The sequence below is a fragment of the Sceloporus occidentalis genome, unplaced genomic scaffold (assembly GCF_023333645.1).
Source record: "Sceloporus occidentalis isolate IW3139 unplaced genomic scaffold, rSceOcc1.0.p SCAF_1, whole genome shotgun sequence".
Taxonomy (NCBI): domain Eukaryota; kingdom Metazoa; phylum Chordata; class Lepidosauria; order Squamata; family Phrynosomatidae; genus Sceloporus; species Sceloporus occidentalis.
In genome coordinates this window covers 15,778,215-15,796,100 of record NW_028316981.1, presented here as the reverse complement: position 1 = coordinate 15,796,100, position 17,886 = coordinate 15,778,215, and the positions used below count along the sequence as shown (strand labels likewise).

At 41.5% G+C, this 17,886-nt stretch overlaps 1 protein-coding gene across 1 annotated transcript in view; it reads right to left on the bottom strand.

Moving 5' to 3' along the window:
• C2 (complement C2) overlaps positions 1-17,886 on the bottom strand; it is a 48,476-nt gene that overhangs the window by 13,131 nt on the left and 17,459 nt on the right. The window contains exons 7-13 of the mRNA XM_089513733.1: positions 17,051-17,192; positions 15,769-15,900; positions 14,270-14,359; positions 11,273-11,413; positions 9,403-9,500; positions 8,893-9,004; positions 1,940-2,093 (exon numbers count right to left, since the gene is read on the bottom strand). Of these exons, the coding sequence (XP_089369859.1) occupies positions 1,940-2,093; positions 8,893-9,004; positions 9,403-9,500; positions 11,273-11,413; positions 14,270-14,359; positions 15,769-15,900; positions 17,051-17,192 (869 nt within the window). The remainder of the gene's footprint in view (positions 1-1,939; positions 2,094-8,892; positions 9,005-9,402; positions 9,501-11,272; positions 11,414-14,269; positions 14,360-15,768; positions 15,901-17,050; positions 17,193-17,886) is intronic.

The following is a 17,886-nucleotide window of genomic DNA, read 5'->3' as shown; positions in this document are numbered from 1 at the left end:
TTTGAATGTTGGACTAAGTTTAAATGTTGGACTAGAGAGTTTATCAGACAAGGGAAATTGGAAGTATAATCCAATGGCAATCTGAACGCAATCATAGGGTTTAACGTTATTGCGTGATAACCAACTACCGCAAATTCAGGCAATGGGAAGTCAGTCCGAATGCAATCATGTGGTTTCACGTTATTGCGTGATAGACTGCCACACACAAATTTGGGCAATGGCATGCTATTTTCAGGCAATGGGAAGCCAGTTTGAATGCAATGCACATTCACATAATTGCGCTCGACTAGCAACTTTAAGTGAATGCGTTCTGGCCTCACTTTCTTTTCATTCCAATTTAAGAGGAATTCCTCCTGTTTGGACTTGGAAGACCAGGATTTGAATGCCCATTCAGCCATGGAGAACCACTGGGTGATCTTGAGCAAGTCACACTGTCTTGGCCTCACAGAAAAGCAATGCCAAATTTTCCCTGAAGAAATCTTGCTAAGGAAGTTATTACAGTGGGCCCTTGGTATCCACTGGTATCCACTGGGGTTTGGTTCTAGGGCAAATACACACATACACACACACACCATGGATACCAAAATCCGTGGATGCTCAAGTCCCATTAAATAAAATCACATAGTAAACTAGTGTCCCTTATATAAAATGTCAAAATCAGGGTTTGCTATTTGGAGTAGATAGATAGATAGATAGATAGATAGATAGATAGATAGATAGAGATAGATAGATATTTCAAGCAATGGATGCTTGCATCTGTGGCTAAAGATTCCATGGATAAGGCGTGCCAATTGTCCTGGTCTTACCCTGAGTCAGCATTAATCGGAAGGCACATAACCACTTTATTGCTAAAATTTCTTTTCTTTTTTAAATTACAAGTATGAGTGTGCTTGTTCTATCCAATCCTTCCTGCAATGACAGCATCTCAATAATTTTGCCCAAGGATTCCTGACTGTTGGTTAAACTGGCTGCGGCTCCTGGGAATTAACATTCTGGGAATTGGTCCTGGAGGACCAAAGTTTGGGAATGGTGGTCCTAGAGTGCTCTTTCACCTACAGTATGTGGTTCCAAATATTTTTTTCCATTCCTGCCTCACTTTGATATCAAAGCCAGTAAGGGCAAGAAGTATCTGAAGCAACCAGTTGCTGAGCAGAAAACTACTGGATGGGGGAGGATTTAATATCCCTCTTGCAGCTGTTGTTTCTGTTTGAATAAAACACACACTGCAGTCCAGCTTTATATGTGAACAGGATAAAAAGGCAAACTATGCCCTTTTCATACATCCTTGATCCTTGAGATATTATGATTCTGAATCCCCTTTATGTATTGATTTACAAATTCTGCATTCTGGCTATCAGGCATCTACTATACAATATACAATAAAACTACAGTAAAGACTACCTATAAACCTTTACACCATAAAAACAATAAACACTGGAGTAAAAACTTTCTTTACAATAAAACAAGATGGAGTACCAGGCAGTAAAAAGTGACATTAAAAAACCGTTAAGCACCATTAAATGCCCCCTGGTGATGCAAGGCAAAGAATTCTGGGAACTCTAGTACAAAAAAGGTTTCCCAACTTTGCAAAGCATAACGAGAGTTGAAGTCAATCTAAACCCTCCAGGAGCTTTAGAATAAACTTATAGTTGTTGCTGTAGTGTGCCTTCAAATTGTTTCTGACCTATGTTGACCCTAAGGTGAACCTACCACAGGTTTTCTTGGCAACATTTATTGAGAAAGAGCTTGCCACTGCCTTCCTCTAAGGGTGAGAGAGCGTGACTTGCCCAAGTTTACCCAATGGGTTTCTGTGGCTGAGTGGTGATCCAGATCCTGGTCTCCCACAACACTACACTGGCTCTAGAACAAGCTACAATCAACTTAAATGCTCCCTAGATTTATTTCGCTTGTGTGACCCCCAACTGTAGGGGCACCTTACCTGATCCTCCCACCAAACCTCACAGGATTCTCCAGTTCAAGCAGAGAGATGTCATAGTCATAGAATTCCTGGATGCCCTGGGCCAACTTTGCTCGAACATTGTACAGCTCATGGTCAATGCGCCTCTTGATTGGCAACCTTCTCTGTCCTCCTCCTGGGGAAGAAAGAAGATTCATGTCTCAGAATCCATTCCTACTGTAAAATGTTCCATTGCTTTTGCAAAAAGCTCAGTGATCATGATTTACCACATTTCCTGCATTCCTAGAGGTAGGAAATGTTTGCCTCACAACAGTTTTATTAGAAGCTTCCTCTCAGACTTGGGACATAAATTTTCACTTATTTCATTCTGACAAGAATTTCAAAGATTGCTCCCTAAGTGTTCTTACACCTTTTTTGTTTGTTTGTATTTGAGGATTTTTTGTGAAAAAAATCATTCGCACAAGAACGTTTTGTGCAAAAATCTATATTTGACTCACCACTATCTTTTATACTTTTTTGCACAGCAATGTTTTTGAATAACAATTTTTGTATGTAACCATTTTTTTGTGCTAATGCCGAAGACAGGAAAATGTATGAGTATTCTTCCTATGTCTGCTCAAAGCATCAAACTATTCGATTTAGCAGTAACAGAATAGCATTAAAGCATTAATGTAAAATACCTAATTTGTGACTATTTTAGAGCTGTAACAAATTCAAGAAATGAGAAATGATAACTTTTACTCAGAAATAATTATTTCAGCCCCGGATGATTCAAGAACTGAATGCCAAAGTTGGAACTGAAATTTTAATTAATTAGGGGCACATAATTTCCAATATTTCTGCAGACAAAAGGCAGATCTCATAGAAGGGCTGAGCAATATTACTGCCAGTGAAATCTGGGAGCTTTCCTCCGTTATTTTTGTTATGTCCTTGTTCTGCAGAGTAGTTTATACTTGGGCTTTGAAGAACTGGGGAGGCTGTTTTACTTAATTCAGATTTCTGTAATGACTTAGGAGTTAAGTGCACAGCTAAAAGATCTGGATTACCTTTGCCAGTTTGAATCCTAATTTGGGCTGCATCTGGATATTATCAAACTCAAAATGCTGCCGATGCCGCTGGCTGGGTGCAACATGGGTAACTTCTGGCTAGGGTCTTCCTCCATTCAAAATTGTTGATATGTCTCTCTTAAAGCTTAGCTACTATAGGTTGAATTTCCATTATCCAAAATGCTTGAGACCAGAAGTGTTTTGTGGGATTTTGGAATATTTGCATATATACAATGAGGTGGGACCCACGTCTACACATTAAATTCATTTATGTTTCATATACACCTTATACACATAGGCTGAAGGTAATTTTATACATAATATTTTAATAATTTTGTTCACAAAACAAGGGCGCGTTACAGATGCGCAAAAAGTACGTACTAGGTACTACTAGGGTTAGGAAAGGGCGTCAGAGGCTGCCGCTGTGGCAGCTGAGGCCCTGATCCGGCGGGGAAAGGGGCGGGAACAGGCCGCCCCAAAAGGGCGGTCTGTAAACCGCCAAGGCTTGTGTACAATGAACCATCAGAAATCAAAGTGGTCACTGTCTCTACCACCCATGTGGATAGTTTTGAATTTTGGAATATTTCAGATTTCGAAATTCCGGATAAGGGAGACTCAACTTGTAGCAGGAAAAGCTTCAAGTTAAAACATGCTTGTATTTTTTGTTTCAACCCTCTATTTCTGGTCCTGCCTATAACTGGACTATTGTTCCTAGGTGTTGTTTTTGCATGCCTTCAAGTCATTTCCAACTTATGGTGACACTAAAGAAAACCAATCATGGGGTTTTCTTGTCAAAATTTGTTCAGAGGGGGTTTGTCTTTGCCTTCCTCTGAGGCTGAGAGAATGTGACTTGCCCAAGGTCACCCAGTGGGTTTCCATGGCCAAGCAGGGATTTGAACCCTGGACTCCAGAGTTATAGTCCATTGTTCAAACCACTACATCACTATGGCTCTCATTGTCCCCTAAAGCCTCTCTGAAACTGAATCCAGAGAACTGGCCAAGAGCATGTTCTCCACCCTTACTCTGGGAAGAAGAGGCAGGGCAAAATACCTGAGCTGTCTAAGGAGCTTTGAGACGACAAAACTGCCCTATGTTTGCTGTTTATATTTTCTGTTCCTGGTGTGTTACTGGGAGGAGACTTTAGTTAGTGATTTCCTTGTATCATTTTTCATGTTTCTAAAAAGCAGTGTTTACTGAAAGGAAAGAAGTCAGCAATTTAAAATAAAGCCTCACTGCTAAGAGAAATGAATCTAATGAATTTAAAGATAATTCATCCGTAATCCTAACCCTCCAGTGCCACTCTGAATAGGCAACAATAACAGACTGAACCTGTGAAAAGAAAACTTTTATTTGCCATTGCAGTGGCCTTCAGTGAATGAAATGGACATTTGTTGACTGACTGGGTAGTTCCTATACCCTATTGCAGGAATGGGCAGTGGTACCCTGCACATGTTTTGGAATATAATCCCCAAGTTATTTTTTTTCCAGGAGCAGAGTCTTTCAGATTGACTGCCATGGTAAATAGGGTCTAATTTGTCTGCCATAGCTTTGCTTGCTTACAATGTATTGTAGAGTACTAATACTGGATAATGGGACACGTAGTCCTAAGTTAATTGTTAAGGCTGTTGTTCACAATCCTTTGGTGGCTAAGGAGCAGATGGAAAAAGGGAATTTCAAGATCTGTCTTAAGAGAACAGATGGTTTGAGAAGAAAGGAGAGGGGTATTCATGGGAAAAGGGAGAAATCAGGTGTTTTGTTTTTATATTAATGGGCAAACAGGGTGCCAGACTGCACAAAAGTGTGAATTACTATACTGGGGGGAAAAAGCTATAATTGAAGATTCACATTTGGTTGATCTGCATGGAAAACAACATATTATGTGCAGAAAACATTTTCTGTGCAGGAATTAATCGTTCTGTGTTGAAATATTATTTTCCATGCAGAAAATGCTGTTTTCTGTGCAAATCAACTAAGTGCAAATTTTGCACAGAATTGCAAATAGCCTTAGAAAAACTGTGAGGCTTTCAAAGGCTTTCTTGTACCAGCAAGAAATTTGCTGAAATTATTTGCTACTACCTTCAAAAAGAAACTTACTAAAGAATAACAATCCCTACTCTCACCTCTTCCTTCCATTCCTATTTATCCTCACCAACATAGATGCTGTCCACTCACTTTTCCAATACCATGGAATCTCTGCCTGGATTGGAACAAGTGATCAAGCATTGTTGGGGAAAGAGGAAATAAATTAATACACAGCAAATTAAATTTAAACAGCTGTTTCCAATCTCTGATGGGGACTGCCATTAGTCAACAAATTAACCTATCAAGCCTTCAAGGAAGTGGATTAACTATTTACCACACAACTAGTTAAATTTAGCTAGTAATTTCCAAATACTGCTCTTCACTGATGGGAGCTCTAAGCCAAAAATATCTGAGAGGTCATGCTTGCTCACCCTTCTCCTACTGCAATTAACAGTTCACGTCTTTGCATTTCTACATAGCAATAAAATCCACTGAGTTCAGAGGTACTTACTCCCAGGTAAGGAAGTACAGGATTGCAGTCTAAGCCTACTACCAAGCCTAGATCTCTATAACTGAAGTAATCACAGTTCTTCCCCGGTTTCCTTTGTTTCCGATGCCAACTTTCTCATTCGTTATTGACCCTCTGTTGAGCTTGAGGGAAAGAATAGTCCTCCCATACATTGTAAAGTCTTATTCTCACTAAGAACTCAATACCCTCCTAGTCCTCTTTATTTACATCCTACTTTTACTCCAAGATTGGGGAGATTACTAGCAAGAATAGAGATGTGAAAAGGTGGCTTTGGCAATACTGATCACACAACGATGCCTCCAACCTGTAGCTGCTGTATTCCCCAAATGCGATTAGGGTGCCCTTTTCATTGATGGGGGAAACCCATCAATGACCTCCCAATCGCACTAGTCATCAGGTGCAAAATATCACTGCTGGGACAATTGTGATACTGGCAGTCCCATGGTGTCAATTTCTCCTCTTCTCCCTCTTCCCTCCCTTTTGCTATTCCCAAGCAGCCTGGTTCCCTTTATATATTTTTTCTATTTTTTTTTAATGTAACTTGCAGTAGCAGAGCCCTGAGATTGTATGAAAAAGTTAAAACAAAAATAAATAAAAATAAAATTTAAAAACCAAAAGATATACTGGGTAGGATGTAGGACAGGGAGTTTGGTTAAGGGGCAGCCAGGAAGATAATACAGTGGACCAGTTGTGTGATTGCAAAGACAAGAGATAATGTCTGCTCTAAAACTGGTATGTTTCTTTTAAAAAAAAACCTGGTACGATTGCTATGAGAACAGGTAATGTCCTGGGACTCAAAGTGAATTAGAAATTAAAAAGATAACAATTAAAAAGATAAAGAAAGGCAACATGAAAACAGAATTAATTATTAACTAGATTAAAACCAGACACTTTTAAAATATGTTTTTAAAAAAGTTAAACAAGACAATTTAAAAACAAGACAAGACAGCCTTTTGGTTAAAAACCTTCCATTCTAAAAGCCCATCTGAATGAAAAAGTATTCACCTTTGAAAGAAGGATAGCAAGGAGAGGGCTGCTTTAAGCTCCCTAGGAAGAGAGTTTCAAATTCTGGGGCCTCTCCTGTGTATCTCAGGGTCTGGGCAGGCTCATATGAGAAGATACAGTCTGCTAGGTAGCCTGGACCTAAGCTGGAAATGCATACCAAAATGAAGCATGATATTAAGTGCTGCACAGAATCTCTATTTTTAAAAATGTCATGTGCAGCTCATTACAGAAACTGCAGTGCCTCCATGTACCAAAGTATAGAAGCAATTTAGTTGTCACCTGCTCAGCCCAGATTCTTTCAAAACAAATGAGCCAACAGCTGGGGCTCTTAACAGTTGGCTTCAGTGTCAGTTGTTGATCAATTTGCTCTGGGATTTCTGTGAGCTTTAAAGCAGCAACCCTAAGTACTGAACCCTATTCCCAAAATAGCTTTAGGACCTTGGGTAGATGCTTTAAAACCCAGAGTAGACTCCCAGCTCCACTGCCCTGAGAGTCACCAGCCTCCACCCGGCTTACCTAAAACCACAGAGCAGTACCAGAATGAAGCACAGTGAAATCATGTCTGATTTCAATCCCCCCATTGTCATGCCCTACTTGTCCTCTGAGTCTGAGAGATTGGATGAAGAGGCAGAAGGCCCAGAGGGCATGCCAGAGCAGACCCAGAAGGTAAGCGTGCAGCCAGCCCAGGCACCTAGCTCCCAGCTGCCACTAGAGCCAAACTCACCAGCACAAGAACTAGCTCCCAGCAGCTACTAGAGCCAAATTCACCACAGCTCCCCCACCCACAGGACAAGCCAGACTTATCAGTATCTACCCCTGCACAGAGATGCCAGGAAAAGGAGAGATGCTGGCAATCTCTGCAGATAAGTAAGAAGCTGGCTGCTAGTAGGAACCACATGTAAGACCTAGATCAGGGGTAGGCAACCCTTTTGAGCCGGGGGCCGGGTTGCTGTCCCTCAGACAACTGGGGGGCCGAAGCCAAAAAATAAATAATTAAATAATTTTTTAAAAAATTAAATAAATAAATAAACTGGGACAAATGTAGGACAACATTTCCAAAGGGAGGGCACTTTTTAAATAAAAAATGGAGGACATGCGAAAGAAATTGCTGATTTTTTAAAAAATGTTAAGATAAATGCATGTTTCTGAGGCTTCTATAGACAATTGCCCCACCATGCCCCTCGTGCGAGACGCCAAAGGCCCCGGCGGCAATCGGGGGCAGGACCGGGCTGGGGCCGGTCCCAAGGCCTTGCCGGGCCGCATCCGGCCCACGGGCCGCAGGTTGCCTACCCCTGACCTAGATGAACTATAAATATCCCAGCACCTCTCTTAGTCCAGCATGGCTGACAACTACCTGTCTTCCTTGGGGCCTAATTCCCACTTGCCTATTAAACCAGGTTCCAAACCAAATCTATGATTCAGCTTGGCCCCTAACTTGGTTCCCACTATCTTTGCACCAGGCCAGTGCCGGAGAGGCCATGGGAAGGCCCAGGTGGAGAGGCCAGGCCACACGGCGGAGAAGGCCAGGCCACTCAGTGGAGAGGCCTGGGGACGGAGCAGGCAGGCTGGGCCCAAGAGGACGGAGGAGGTATGCCAGGAAGAAGGCCGGGGATGGAGGGAGGCATGGCTGAGGTGGAGAGGCTGGGGAAAAGTTGCTGCCAGTGGGAACCTGGGCGGATTTGAATCCAATTCGAATCCGCCTGGTTCCCACTTGGGCTGAATCAATTTATTTCTAAATTAATCGATTCAGCCCCCCAAACACCCCATTTTACCAGAATCTTTTTGACGTGAGTTAAATAGGTAAAAACCATGCCCCCCCCTTTCTGAATCGCTTCAGCGATTCAAATTAAATGGGAACCATGATCGTTTAAACCAAATCATGTGGAATCACGATCCGGTTTAAACCATAGTGGGAATTAGGCCCCTGGGGAAACCTTTGCTGTTGCCTTGTTCCTGGACTGTGTGTTGTCTTGAACTCTGCCTCGATTCTGATTATTCTTTCTATTTATTTCTTTGGACTGCTGTACTGGACTGACATCTGACTGGTGAAGGAGTGTAGTGGAATCTCCTTCCTTGGAGGTCTTTAAACAGAGGCTGGATGGCCATCTGTCGGGGATGCTTTGATTTGGATTTCCTGCATGGCAGGGGGTTGGACTGGATGGCCCTTGCGGTCTCTTCCAACTCTATTATTCTATGATTCTATGATTCTATAACCTGAACTGGAATAAACGATCACTGCTTTCACTACAACCACCTTGGTGAGCCAAGATATTTCTATCTCTCTTTGCTTAAAACACTGAAGCTTTGAGCTGGGAGTTAGGTTAGCTTCCCAAGAACAAAACAGGACACCCCTGCCTAATTTTGCATCGTACCTAGAATAACGGTCCAGCTGGAAGTGTCATTCATCCGGTTGAAGCAGTGAGCAGAGGTCAAAATCCACGTCTTTGAAATCAAGGCACCCCGACAAGAAGGCTCCGTTTGATGCTACAGCAAGAGTGATTAAATTAATTCAGGATAGGACTAACAATTTTAGATTATATTCTTAACCAGGAAGTCTGGGTATAAATAAATATAATGGGAGGAAGTAGAGGAGTAGGAGGAGGAAGGGGTCAGAAGCAAAGTGGGTGAGACACCATCACTGTTAATTCAATATTAATTCACACCAGTGTTGACATTTTTCCATCAAGCACATAAAGCACATTTCCCACTCATGCCTGTCTACTCATCAGTAAGCCCAGTGCAAAAGTGGGAGCTGTAGTACAAAACATCTGGAGGTCACTTAGAGGAGGAAAGCTACTCTAGGCTACTGGAAACCTGAGAAGGAAAAATGAAATATACTGTAATGGCATTGCAAGGGATGCTAGAAATCAGACTTTACTTACTTTGTCTTGGAGGAGAACATGCCATGGGTTCTTCTGATACCATTCAGCACTGTCAGAATAGTTTGCCAAACCACATATGTCATCCAAATCTTTGGGGTCTGCGAGGGACGGAAATGGAAGGAGGAAAACCAGGATTAACTTTCAACACATTCATGCAATTTTTCTCATTTGGAGTGGAGGAGAATGGATGATTTGGGATAGACCATCTCTTGGTGCCTTCTAACCTTTCCAGCACAATATGTGCACCTTATGCCCAAAGAATCATATTCACTGCAGGGGATATCCCACATGCATCCCTTCAGTGAAAAAAGTAGTGCTGAAAGTATCTTTTATATGTAAGAAATAATAATAATAATAATAATAATAATAATAATAATAATAATATTTATTTGTATACCGCCCTATGGGAAACCAATCCGGGCGGTTAAAGGCCATAATTGCATGTAGCAGGAGCAGAGAATCCTGGGCTCATCCGATGTTTTGGACTCTGATTCCCAGAATCCCCAGCCAGTGGTAATGGTTTTTGAGAGTTGTAGGCCAAAGCACCTCAAGAATCAAAAATAAACCTCTGATTTATGACATTGGTTAGCATTATCTCGATACTGTTATTTTGAGGGAGAAGTAGGACAACAAAAGGAATACCTTTTGTTTTATGTGAGAAATGTAGATATGTAAGAGCTAGGAGATGCCCATTGTAGAGATGTAGGAACTAGGAAATGCACATCTAATGTTCTTCAACAAGTACACTGAGGCCCAGGAAGACACTACCAGGCAGAATCTGAAAGGCTACTTTACAAAAGTAATTATGCATAGTTACAGTTCCAAAGTACTGAGTTATCAATAAGGTTGTCATTAAGGAGCCCTGGTGGTGCAGGAGTTACATGCTGATACTGCAGCCACAATGTTGTAAGTTTGATCCTAGAGGTGGGCTCCAAGGTCCACTCAGCCTTCCATCCTTTCGTAGATTGGTAAAATGAGTACCCAGTTTGTTGGGGGCAATTGACTTACACATTGTAAACCACTCAGGGAGTGCTAGTTCACTGATAAGTGGTATATAAATGTACATGCTATTACTTTTGCTAAGGTTACAAATTTTTAAAATAACTTAGCACTTTCTAATTTCTCAAATGTAACTAAAATCGTAACTTTTATGACTTGGAGATATCTGGATGCTGCAAGTCATTGTTCATGATACAAAGCACTCTCTAGGTTCTCACTTCAGCATCCACAATAAAACACATGGCACAGTATGAGCCAGCTCTTGAACCAGGGCTTCAAACAGGGAGCCATTACAAGGCTACAGAGGAAGGTGGGCACTTATTATTTCAGAAAATTTATAAGCATAAACTCATTGCCCCGTCTATAAGTCTACCCATGGAGTCCATTTTGGTGCATAGATTTTTCGACTTATAGTCGAGTATATACAGTACATGACTAAAGCTGCATCTGCACTGAGAAATAATGTAGTTTGATACTACTTTAATTGTCATGTGAATGGAAGCCTGGGAATTGTAGTTTGGGAATCTATGGAAATCTAGGAATTGTAGATCTGTGAGCTGTTTAACGTTCTCTGTCAGAGTTCTGTTGCCAAAACAAACTACATATTCCAGGATGCCATCGGATGGTGCCATGTGGGGTTGAGTTGCATTATTTCTGCCATGCAGATGTTGTCACTCATTATATTACAGGTGCAACTTAGCTATATCTCTATAACTCTATAGCTATATCTCTATAAGAAGTTACTTCCAAGACCTGATAATGGAATTAACTGTTAGCTTTGAGAGCAAACTGAATTATGGATGGATTTAACACTATTAAATTCTCCACTTGTGCCATCTTCAGCTTCCTGGTGCGTGGAGTTCATACCCACCCAGTACGTCCTCAAAGGCTGTCTTGAGTTCCTCAGGATTTTTCAGGATGAAGGCATGCCTTTCCCCAGGCTTCTTGGATGCAATCTCATTCATAGCACTCCAGTCTACCTCAAGGTTTCCAACTCCAAAGGCATAGATATCTGGATGAATGAAATAAACAGGAAGTCTTGCCCAATGAACACACACGTGCTGGAAGTAAAGCCAGGATATTCCCAAATTCCACAACCTTTGGCACTGAAGACTCAGCCAGTTACACAGCCAGCAAGAAGCTGTGTGAAGAGTTTGATCTATTGAATTTAAAGGCTCCTGAAATAGGAAACAGGAGACTTGCATTCCAGCTGCCAACAAATAGGGGGGATTCCAAAGAATATGAGGAAATTCCAGCACTGCTTTTAAAACTATTTTCTAAAGGAACTTCAGATTATTCAGAATATTATCAAGACGAAGGCAGGACAGCTGTCCTGAGAGCAGGGCAACTACATCCTTCAAACACACAATAAACAGGGGAGTGTTGAGGTGTTTTTACAGAGCTTGAGGAAATTACTTTTTCAACTACAGTTCCCCAAATTCCCAGCCAACACTACTGCCACTGGTTGCACTGGCTGGTGGATACTGAGGAATGTAGTCCCAAAAGTAACTTTCCCAAGTACTGCTGATATTAAAAGAAGCTGGCTAAGGAAATCGGCATTTCCAGTGGAATGGGGAGATTCTGATTCCAGGAGTGGCCCAGTAAACCAAATTTTCTAATGCAGGAGACACCCCTACTCAGAATAAGATCAAAAGAGTTCAGGATTTCAGGGTTATTGTGAGGGGGTTGTGGGCGCAACATGTAATCTTGCAATCTCTGATTTTTTTTAAAAAAAAATGTTTTTTAGCTTTATTGTTGCTGGAAGTTTTGTATGAAAAGACTCTTGATAGGAAGGCAGTCAGTGCTCTTACCTCCCAGAGCCCAAACTCACCCTTTCCCATATTCACCTTTGTCAAACTATCTGTTTCTTTTGTTTCTTTCTGGTACATCTATGCTGTAGGAATTATTATTATTATTATTATTATTATTATTATTATTATTATTATTATTATTTCTTATATATTTTCTTTCTCCCACTATAGGGACTCAAATGCAGCTTGACACCATTTTAACGGCCATGGCTCCATCTCACCGAATCCTGGCATATGTAGGCTTGTGAGGCACCAGCACTTATTGGCAGAGAAGGCTAAAGACTGCACGAAACTATAAGATGGAGCTACAACGGTTAAAATGGTGGCGAATTGCATTCTTTTTTACAGTGTAGACACATCCTTTGGGGTCATTCCCACTTACTGAAAGATCCGAATCTCGATCTGGCTCTGCTCTGCTATGCCAAATCGATTCCAAATCCCATTTGGGGCACTGAGAAGGGAGGGGTAATGGGCAGAGGGGGTAGGAAGAGGGGCAGAACATACCCATCCCATCCCACAGGTTTTGGCTTGGTGGTAAACCACCATTGTTTTTCTCCTCTCGGTGCTTGTGACTGGCTCTTTAAATCCAGAGGATTTAAATTTCTCGCACTGTCAAGTGGTCCCTTTAAACCACTGCACAGCTGTTTTCCTCTTCTGCCGGTGAATTAGTCCCCTTTATTTGCACCGATGCCTGATGCCCAAACATCACCAAAGCCGGGGAGGGTGTTCTTTGGGGAACATGATCCAGTGTGTATTTTAATTTTTAAAGTTTGACAGTATGTGCGCACCATTGCATTTGTATGGCTTCAAGGGAGGTACGCAGGGGGCAAGCATTGTTCAGAGGGGCTTGCCATCGCTATCCTCAGAGGCTGAGACAGGCTAGGGAGAAGCAGCTGCCTGTTGGCTGGGCTTCTGTCTGCAGCTGGACCCCTAGACGCCACAGCTGGACACCAGAGGGACAGAGCAAGGGGTCTCCTGGCCAAAAATCTCCCTGCAGCAGCCTCATTCCCCCCTTTCTCTTTCTCCTGACCAGCCCCACGAAGGAAGGCTCCTGCGATTCTCAGCCAGAACCTCCCAGGGGTTGGCGGGGGGAATAAATAGAGGGTGTTGTTTGGCCCTCCTCTTTCCATCCCTCCATCTCCTCATCCCTTTCCTGGAAAAACCACCTCTCCCCCCCCCCCCCCCGCATTCCCAGGACTTCAGGGTCTCCCCACATCCTGCTGTAGAGTCACGTCACCAACGATGACAGCGGAAGTGGAACAGTGCATCATTTGATTGAAAGTTTTTGAAAAACGAGAACGATTGAACGTGTTTGATATGGCTGTTCTATTTTAAATTGATACAAATGGCAATGAGAACATCAACAGGGTTAAACTGCCACACAAGAGACGTTCGATTGTGGCAAACATAGTATGAACTTTGATTCAGAATTGCAACATCAAATCTCCTTGGTTCTCCTCGCTACAAAAATGCTAGTGTGAATGCGCCCAGAATATTCTGTTGGTCCACCCAACTCTAGAGATGTATCTATACTGTAAACATAATACAGTTTGACACCACTTTGCGTAGCTGTATCCCATGGAATCTTGGGATTTGTAGTTTTATAAAATATTTATCCTTCTCTGCCAGGAGTGTTGCTGACTCACAAGACTTCAAATCCCAGAATTCTGTAAGGCGGGACATTATTTCTGCATTGTAGATGTACCCTACAAAGTTGACACTTACTGTCAGTATCTAGGCCAGGCCTATCTTGAGATGCCAGGGACTGAATGCAGGACTTTCCGCATGCAGATTATTTGTTCTGTAACCAAGCTACAGCCCTTCATCTGTCCCAACACTTCCTTGAATGTAAGAAGTTTGAAAACATTGCAGTAGAGGTCCCAATCCCAGCTCCTCAACGTAACATTTTACTTGGCTATGGGATACAGAACAGAGCCCAAGTCTGAGTATCTCAGTAGGCAAACAGGTTCTCATCAGGAAGTTTGATTTTCTTATTAAGGCACCACATACCACCTTACAACAATCACTCAAAGTAGAGACAGGTTTAGATGACTCACCCAGATAATCTTTCCTGTTTGCTCTCACATCCACCAAGTCTTCTATACTGTCCACTGCCTTTTTCGGAGAACCTCCCATATTAGATTTCCCTAGGACAACAACCAAATTATTTAGACAGAAGAAGAAAACCACACAGACAGCATTTGCCAATCTGTGTCCCAAGATATATCAGCAATCCACAAGGAAAAAATAGTTAAATGCTATTTAAATGATAATGTTCAAAGATCTAACTGTGTTAGTCTGTAGAATCAGTATGAAGAGAGATCTTCTAGCACCTTTGAGGCTAACTGAAGGAAAGAAGTTGGCAGCATGACCTTTTGTAGACTTCAGTCTACTTCCTCAGATGCACCCAAAGACACCAGGGATTTTTGTGAAGAGCGGGGCTCTTTTCCTCTCTTTCTCCTTCCTCTTATCATGTTGTACTAAGAAAAAGCTTGCCAGGAGTCATGGGACTATGAGATATATGCTGTTATCCCAGAGGTTCATGAAATTGTAGGATCTCCTGGGAAAACAACAACTCATTCCTTTACATTGCATTGATACATGGGCTAACAGGAAAGTAAGGAACTAAGGGAGATGCAGTTTTCTCAGGACTTCCTCCATTGGAGGGGAGAAAACCCTGCCTTTTCTCTAGTCACTTGTATTCATAAAATAATTTCACAAGATTGCACAAAACCCACCATTAAAGTGGTCACAAAGAAGCATTAACATGCATCTTTTTACTTTGGGGATTTGAGCGACAATGCATTTCCGATATCAATTTATTTGCGCAGTTGCGTATGATAATCATTCGCACAATTACTCTCCATTTTCGCTTTATTTGCAGGATGCTTTAAATGCGCTTTAATCTCTCTTTAATGTCGAAATTTGCCCCAATGTGATAAACATCAATGTTAAGTTAAGCAAAGATAAAGGGGTACCAGTTTTGGTGTGAGAAGAGGAGCAGGAATTATTTTTAGTGATGAGAGAGTATTAGAGATAGGTAAGACTGACTCCCTGTTCTTTTCCTAGACAGAAACTTTTTCCACCATCTCAACTGCTATCTGTTCCTTTGAATTGGATACTTCTCATGATGTGACCAAAGTACTACACCTTCATTTTCATAATCTTGGCTTCCAGGGAGATTTTTTATTTGATCTGTTCAAGGACCTATTCCTTTGTCTTTTTGGCCATCCACAGTATCCTCAGCACTCTTCTCCAGCACCACATCTTCTCATCAGCTTTCTTCCCTATCCAGCTCTCGCATCCATACTTGGTGAGGGAATACAGTGGCTTGGAGGATTCTCAGTTTGGTGTTCAGTTGGATATCTGTACTAGGGACCCGCATAATTCAACTGCCAACATTAGTACCATTTGTTGTTCGAGTACAACACCAATTTGGTAGGCAAAGCAATTCAGCTCTTTATCTTGAGTGGGATCTACCCTCCCAAAGGTTTTTGATCTCCCCATTTCTACTTGATAGCATGCAACAACAACAACAACAACAATTCCTTCTTACCATCTGTGAGCAGAATGATAGCATGACGAACTTTGTTCCACTGCTCTAGTACATTTGCTTGATCATTGAGCATCATCAGGTAGATGGCATTAAGTGCTGCATAAATGTTGGTCCCTGTTGCATTGCCATGGTCTGTAGAAGGAAACACAGTGCTGTTAAGTGTTATTGGCTTCCATCTTACCTGCTCCTACTAAAGGACAGAGAAGTATATAAATCTGGGGGTGCATCTACACTGTGGAAATAATGCATAGGATTATTTGCCATAGCATACTCATGCCTCACAAAACTACCAATCCTTGGGTTCTGTGGTATAAATGTGGTATAAAACGGCATCATTTCTGCTGTACCCTAGGGGTAGAATTAAATATAAAATAGATTAAGAATGGAATACAATATCAGAATTAACATAGCAGCAAGATAAAAATGCAATAATAATAGTGATCTTCACCCAAAGCCAGTCTTAAAGGTTTTGTTACTTGGCTTCATATTTGTGTGTGTGTATATGGATGTGTGTAAGAAAGACCAAGAGAGGGAGGGTGGAATATATAGAAGTGGAGGAGGGGGGGACTATACCATCTGACCCTATTTCCAATCTATGTCATCTGATTCTGTTTCCAATCTCCACATGTACATTGGAATATAAATCTTTATACCAAAAGTGAGCAACTTTGGCAGATCCAGGAGCCAGTTTTAATCTCCCACCTCCCACTAAAGAGATACCTCTGCAGCCTTGCTGAAAATGTAGGATTTATTGCTTTAAAGAAACCCCTAATATATCAAACCTGCCTGGGAATTTACTTCCAGTTTTGAACAACATCAACTTGGAAAAGGTCCCACATGATGAAGCAAGGCCCTGCACCTTGCTTCATAAAAAGAATTTCCACTCCTGGAAAGTTTCAGATGTTGCAATTCTGCTATCTTAAGCACTCTCCCCCCAAAAAGGCATTCTTTTTAACATAGGGAATGGGAGTGGCGTTCTAAAAACTGCAAAAAGTGGGTCTGTGAGCCTGCATGGTGTAATGGTTTGAGCATTGGTCTACAATTCTGGAGAACTAATGGTGACCCCAAATCTATCATGGGGGTTTAAGAGGTAAAAACAAAAACAAACCAGAAGGGATGCAGGGAAGGGAAAATCTGGGAGGGAAAACGCTAGAGATGAAATCCTGTAATTTCAGAATTTTCCCACCCCCAAGCTCAGAATAGTACAAAAAGACCAAAACACTCAATTTTAATATAAACTTAGACCATACAACTGGTAGAAGTCTGAGAATATTCACACTACCTTTGTAATTCATTTCCTTCTTTATCTTCTCGAGAACCAATTCTGGCTCTTCTGCTATATCTTCATGGATGTCCACAATGGTCTTTGGCTGGCTGGCATAGGAGAGGATGGAGAACTTGATGGGTACATCAAAGCTGGCAACCTGGGAAGAGAAGGATGGTAGCCAAGGAATGAGAGTAGAAGAACAGGGACAGGAAGCAACAAATTAAAGCAACACAGTTACCTATAACAAGTTGCTTTGTAGTGTAAAGATGTCGGGATGATGCTAAATTCCAGAAGTAACACAATGAATGGGAACAAAGTTATTCTCTTGCTATAAGAAGGCCTTTTGTCATAAATTAATCAAATTTTATGCCTGCCTCTGCTCTCTTAATCCACAGTATTGGATGGAAGAATAAACATTATACACATTGCCAGGATACAAAGAAGAGGTATAATAGCTGAATGGCAAAATTTAACCCTTCAGGTTGTTAGATACTAAGCTTTAACAACAGTCTTCCCCAACCTGGCACTTTTCAGATGTATTATACTAAAAACCCCACCATTCCTTGCCAGATTGTGTGGATTGTGGTGTTTGTAGAATCATAAGTCATTTTTACTGACAATCCTGATTTACAAATAATTAACATTGACTGAATATTCCTTTTAAAACCTTCACTGGGTGTCTTTCATACTACCCAGCTGTAGTATGCACTTTCATATTACTTTGACTGCCATGGCTCCATCCTGCAGAATCCTAGGATCTGTACTTTTGTGAGATATTTAGAGGTTTCTACCAAAAACCTCTAGTGCCTCATGAAACTGCCATATCCCAGGATTTCATAGGATGTAGCTAT